The 6,359-nt window shown below is 41.0% G+C and overlaps 1 protein-coding gene across 2 annotated transcripts in view; it reads left to right on the forward strand.

The window, feature by feature from the left end:
* Window positions 1–1,535: 1,535 nt before the first annotated feature.
* Window positions 1,536–6,359, forward strand: part of INTS8 (integrator complex subunit 8) — a 66,645-nt gene continuing 61,821 nt past the window's right edge. For both annotated transcript variants that reach the window (XM_019632030.1, XM_019632029.1), the window contains exons 1-2: window positions 1,536–1,815; window positions 3,031–3,205. In XM_019632030.1, coding sequence (XP_019487575.1) covers window positions 1,686–1,815; window positions 3,031–3,205 — 305 coding nt within the window. In that variant the 5' untranslated portion in view covers window positions 1,536–1,685. The remainder of the gene's footprint in view (window positions 1,816–3,030; window positions 3,206–6,359) is intronic.

Below are 6,359 nucleotides of genomic sequence, written 5' to 3' on the forward strand. Positions count from 1 at the left end.
TGGCTGCTGGCTACACACGGTAGCCCATGGCAACCCACTGAAGCAGGGGCTGCAGCCTAAGCCGTCGCCGGTGACTCATGGCAATCCAGCTCCAGGTTGAGCAGTTGTTCAGCAACTTAGCTGTAGAGGGCAGTGTCACTGGCCCTCATATGTGGGATCCGAACCGGGGCCCTCTGGTGTCCCAAGTCAGTTCTTAACCAACGTGCCACTCGGCCGGCCCGCCACCACTTGTTATTTGTTGATTTATTGATGATTGCCATTCTGACAGAAGTGAGGTGGTGTCTCTCATTGTGGTTTTCATTTGCATTTCTCTAATGATTATAAAAAATAAGGAAATCTTACCATTTGTAACCACATGGATGGACCTTGAGAATATTATGCTAAGTAAAATAAGTCAGCCTGAGAAAGAAAAATACCATATGATCTCACTTATATGTGGAATCTAAAGAACAGAATAAATGAGCAAACAAAACAGAAATAGACTCAGAGATATAGAAAAAAACTGATGGTTGCTAGATGGGAGGGGTGAGGGGATGGGGAGAAGGCGAAGGATTAGAAAGAGCAAGTTAGTAGGCACAATATAGTCATGGAGATATGAAATACAGAATAGGGAATATAATCAACAACGTTGTAAAAATGATGTAAAGTACCAGATGGACACTGGACTTATAAATGGGATCACTTCATGAACTGTGTAGATGCATGACCGAGTTGTACAACTGAAGCTGAAGTAGAATATACTGTATGTCAACTATAAGAAAAAAAATATATAGTCATGGGAGGTGAGCTATAGCATAAGGAAGATAGTCAATGGTATTATAACAGTTATATAAGATGTCAGAGGCATCATAGCTTGGGGGAGGGGGTTATCACTTCGTGAGGGGTGTTAAATGTTTAACTATTATGTCTTTGTACACCTGAAACTAAAAAAACAAACAAATGAACAAACAAACAAAACCCTACAAAACAAAAACACAAGAAATTACCGAACGGAGCTAAAAATAAAATGAAGAAGTCAACAATACCTCTAGGGGGGATATCAGGAAAATCAATTAGGCGCTAAATGTTAAGAGCTAGTCCTGAGAAGTAACAGAAAGGCTGAATCTCACTGAATCTCACTGGAGGGGGGTTGAGGGGGGGAGGATGCGCTCGGGAAAGGGACGCTAGTGACCAGAACAGTGTGGGGAGTATCTGCCCAGAGGACCTACGTGGGAGGAAATTTCAGAATTGGAAATGAGGATATTGAAAGCACCGAAGACAAAGTTTGCCTGGCTCAGAGTTTTAACTTGTAGTATCCACTGTCTTTTACGAAGACATTGAGACCCGTTGCAACCCTAGATGATGCTGTTTCTTTTGCTAGCAGAGAAACTCTCAGGAAAACCCACAAGCCAACTGGGACTCCGCATCCCCCCCAGCATCTCCTATGGTAACCGGGAGGAGGCGTGGTGTGGGTAACTGATCCCGCCCACTTTATCCCCAACTCAAGCCACGATTGGCCGGAGGAGTGGCGGTGCTCAAGAAGGCGGATCCACGGCGACGCCGCCATTTTGGGTTGTGTGGGCTTTCCGGACCTTTTGAGTATAGCTTTGCTCCTGGTAATCCGGTGGCTCGCTGCCCCGGTCCGGCGTCCGAGTGTCAGGTTGGAGCCGGGAAGCGTCCCTGGGGTTGGCGGCGGCGGGGGCAGGATGAGTGCAGAGGCGGCGGACCGGGAGGCGGCCACCTCGAGCCGGCCCTGCACCCCGCCGCAGACCTGCTGGTTTGAGTTCTTGCTGGAGGAGTCGCTGTTGGAGAAACATCTGCGCAAGCCCTGTCCGGGTAAGCGCGGCGCCTGCAGCCGGAGGGGAGCAGGACACGGCCACCGGCGTTGCCTGCCGGGCTCCCACGACCGCGCCTTCTGGGCTACTAAGCTACGCCTGGGAGGCACGGACCGAAGCCGAGCTCTGGCGGGGCTCCCTCGCTGAGCATTAAGAGTCCTAGTGCTGGGGCACCGCTATGGGGGGCCAAAGAAAAGCTCACAACAGGCCCTTCCCATTCCACCCCTTTGGGGTTTTAGCACCTGCGAGGTGGTCTTGTGACATTGCTTGGGTTGGGGAGGCTGGAACTTTTCTCCTTACCAGAGCACTGGCTGTGATTAATTTGGGGAGATGGGGAGAAAACTTAACGGTGCTAATCCTGACGCTAGTTAGTTATGTCTTGGATTCTTATTTAACCGTTTTTGTTCTTCAACGAGGGGATTTTACTGACTCTTAGTTATATATCCCAAAGTTGGGCAGTAAATTAAAATGAGAAAATCTTTGAAAACAGGAAATGCTATACAACTGCAAGATGGTTATTGTATAACGATGGTCATTATACAGTATCCCAGGTAATGAGCTATTCAAGGAGGATTTCTAGGCATTTCTGAAAAGAGGTACTGGCATGAAAAGGTAAGTTCCTTCAATAGAATTTTGCTGATTAAGTTCGAATCCAGTTGTGGCTTGTTCAGTCTAATCGACTGGCCTTAACTGATGGAGACTGCTGTGTACTTGGGTAGTTTTACCACCTATATTTTATTTTTTAATTCATTGCTTTTGACAGACGTTTGTTGATTGCTTTCTGGCTGGCAGACACTGTGCTTTATGCTTCACATCTGTTATCTCATTTTATTCAGTCTTCATAATAATCCTGTGAGGTAGGTGTTATTATCTCTAGTGTGCATTGACTGAAACAGGTGTGGAGAGGTAAGTTGATGCAAGTCCCACGAATTCTAAAGACGGCATCTCTTTCCTCTAATTGACATGGGTTATTTGCTGAATTGGAAATCTGTAACCATTCTGTTCTTCCCTGTCAAGTGCTTTCTTCTGCATGAATCTATTTTCCCTTCCTCCCTACCACCCTTCCTGCTCTTCCCTTTTATTTCCCAAGCACACTTGTAAATCATGTTCGTTAGTCGTAACTACACAGCTGTTTGGATACCTTTTATTGCTATAAACCAATACATCTTTATAATTAAAACTTAAATTTAAGAATTTATTTTCTTTTAAATCCTAGATCCTGCACCAGTTCAACTTATAGTGCAGTTTTTGGAACAAGCTTCCAAACCTTCAGTTAATGAACAGAATCAAGTTCAACCTCCACCTGATAACAAGAGAAATCGTATTTTAAAACTACTTGCTCTTAAAGTTGCTGCACATTTGAAGTGGGACTTGGACATATTAGAGAAAAGGTATACTAACAAGATTTAAATGAAATTTATTTTGAAGTACTATTTAGATTTTGGTTTATTTCTACATATGCTTATATAATAGCTCTTAAAATGAGAATTATTCTACATTCTTGGTAAAATATGCAAATATTTTTCAAAAGGTATAAGAAAGTATTTGAATGTTAGATGAATTTAAATCACCTTTTAAAGAATAAATTTGAAAAAAAATATATACTTGATGTTATCACTAATGAAGCAGTTGGTGACGATGATGATTTGATGTGACTAGATAAAATTTACACCTAAATACTTAAATGTTTCTGTTTGCTCTCACATATCTGAATAAAATGGATAAAAATTGATGGATGTTCCATAATATTTTGAATGATTTGGTACTGAATAATTCAGTTAATTTTACTGGTCATAAATCAGTCACTATCTCCCAAACTATATAAAATATCTTATTAGAATCACTGCATATTTGTTTACAAATACTCTCAAGGCTATGCTTAGAAAACGATTTTTTTCCATCCCCATTCCCCTCACAATTTAAGAAGAAATACCTTATAGAAAAATTCAGAAAATAGGAAATAATAGGGGAGGGGAGAGAAGTATTTTTAACATTTTGGTGTAATTTTTGTGCTTTTATCTTTATTTTTTAAACAAAGTTGTGATCATACCCTATATATGGTTTGTTTTTTTTAAAGACTTTATTGGGGATTTGGGGGAGGGGAACAGCATTGGGGAATCGGGGAAGGGGAACAGACAAGTTGCTGTTCTTTTGTTCTTCAGTCTAGTTGTGGAGGACGTCGCTTCACTNAAAAAAAACCCAAAAAAACAAACAAACCCACAAATAATTAGTATGTGATAGGACTAGAAGAAACAACAAGCCATCCAAAGAGAATGTACATGTCTTTCCATAATACTGATAAAGACTGAGAGTAGCTTGCTTAGTTTTATAGAATTTGCATTAAGTAAGCTGCTGTAGGAATATTTTCAACATTATTCTTCAAAGCTGTCTTCAAAGGTTACAGATATACAATCACACAAACCATTTTGAAGTGAAAGTCTCTCTCCTTTAATATTGTTTCCAATATCTGATAATACAGATAGTAAACTTCATGTAGTAAGCACTGTATGTGGAAATAAATAAACTGCCAAGAGAAAAGATAGCTGCGTATGGACAGGAGGCTCAAGAGTAACTCCTCACAGAAAGATGAATGAACTCTTAACATAGTCTAATACATTCTTTATACATGAGCCAGAGTAATCTGTTTACAAGATCAAACTGATCATGGCATGCCCCTCTTAAAATCTTCCAATGACTTCCTATTGCTTTTAGAATAAACTTCCAAATCATCACCATGATGTATAAGCTTTGCAGAATCAATCCCTCTCCTACCTCTTCTTGTCTTCTCTCTCTCTGACTCACTGACTCCAGTGTATAGACCTCCTTTATGGAACGTGTGGAAACCTTTTTACTTCTTTAACCTATTCTTTACATTGCAGCAATAATGGACTTAACAAAAAGCCCAAAATCTTAACGTGGCCTGTTTGGCTTTAGATAATTTAGCCTCTACCAACCTCTCCATTCTTTCCCCATACCATTCTATTCCTTTCTCTCCATGGTCTGGTTGTATTAGAATTATTTTGATTCCTCTAACACAGTGGTTCTCAACCTGTGGGTCGCGACCCCTTTGGGGGTCGAATGACCCTTTCACAGGGGTTGCCTAAGACCATTGGAAAACAAAAAGATATTTACATTTTGATTCATAACAGTAGAAAAATTACAGTTATAGAGTAGCAACAAAAAAAATTTTATTGTTGAGGGTCACCACAACATGAGGAACTGTATTAAGGGGTCATGGCATTAGGAAGGTTGAGAACCGCTGCCTAACATGTCAGGCTTTCTCCTACTTTAGGCCTCTATACAAATGTCATGAATTCTTTGTATGCTTTTCCCCCAACACACTCTGACCCCAGCAGCTTTTCCTGTCCCCCTTACCTTACGTAACTTCTACTCACTACAGATTTTTGCTTGAGATGTCCACACTCATCACTTTCATGTTCTTTGCTCCCCAAACTAGGTTGTCTCTTTGTTAAATATAAAACCTAGTTAGGACTTAGCAACTTTGGGATTCATGTTTAATGGATGGCTTTCTCCTTACACTGTGACTTCTGTGATGACAAGGACCATATATGCTGTACACACACACACACACGCACACACACACACGCGCACACACACACACCCCACAGAGGTTTTTTTTTTTCTCTAAAGGAGCTCCAAGAAACCCCTCAGACTCTAAACAACACAGTTTAAAAATCATGTATTATACTAATAAAATCATGAGGGCCTAAACTAATAAATACCAATAGGGAGATTAAATCATTATTTTCATGGAAGATTTAACATGTTTTATTCACCAGTTAGGCATAAAAAGTGAAGGGAGAAAGAATGGTTTCCATGTTTCTGACTCCAGTGACAGGGTGGATTACCTGTGTCTCTGCTCTATATCAAGATATGACAAAGCTAAGTGACAGGTTTGAAATTCATGTTGAAAATGTTAAGTATGCACCACCTGTGAGGTTCAAAGTGGAAATGTCCAGTGGACACTGAGTGTTTGGAGAATAGGTGTGCACAAGAACTAGAATTGCAAGAGTCGGGGGAGTGACCAGGGGTGGTTTTTACAGTGAGAGGAGAACTAAGAACAGGACATCAGGGAACACCAAAATGAAAAAGTGGGGAGAGGCAGCACAGAGCCCAGAAAAATGATTGTGCAGGAAGAGAATAACAAGCTAATGGTTGCTATTGAAGCATTCAATTTACTTCCATTTATGGAGGAGCTGCTTCCATTTATCTTTCCTAAAACGTTTCAAAGCCTTCCCTTTTCATTCTGGGAAAGACCATAGCCATCAGATCTCCTCTCTATCCAATGTTGGAAGCAGCCTGGGTACAGCGGGAAGTTCACCAAAATGCTGGCTCAGCCCTTGTTTTCTGGGAAACCTTGGGCAAATCACAACTCTGGAACCTTAGTTTCTTCATTGTTTAAAAGGTGTATAACAGGGTTGTTTATTTATTTATTTATGTTAAAGATTTTTTTTTTTAATTGGGGAATTGAGGAAAGGGAACAGCTCTGGGGACTTGGGGGAAGGGGAACAGACAAGTTGCTGT

This window comes from Hipposideros armiger, unplaced genomic scaffold, assembly GCF_001890085.2.
Source record: "Hipposideros armiger isolate ML-2016 unplaced genomic scaffold, ASM189008v1 scaffold_1069, whole genome shotgun sequence".
Lineage (NCBI taxonomy): Eukaryota > Metazoa > Chordata > Mammalia > Chiroptera > Hipposideridae > Hipposideros > Hipposideros armiger.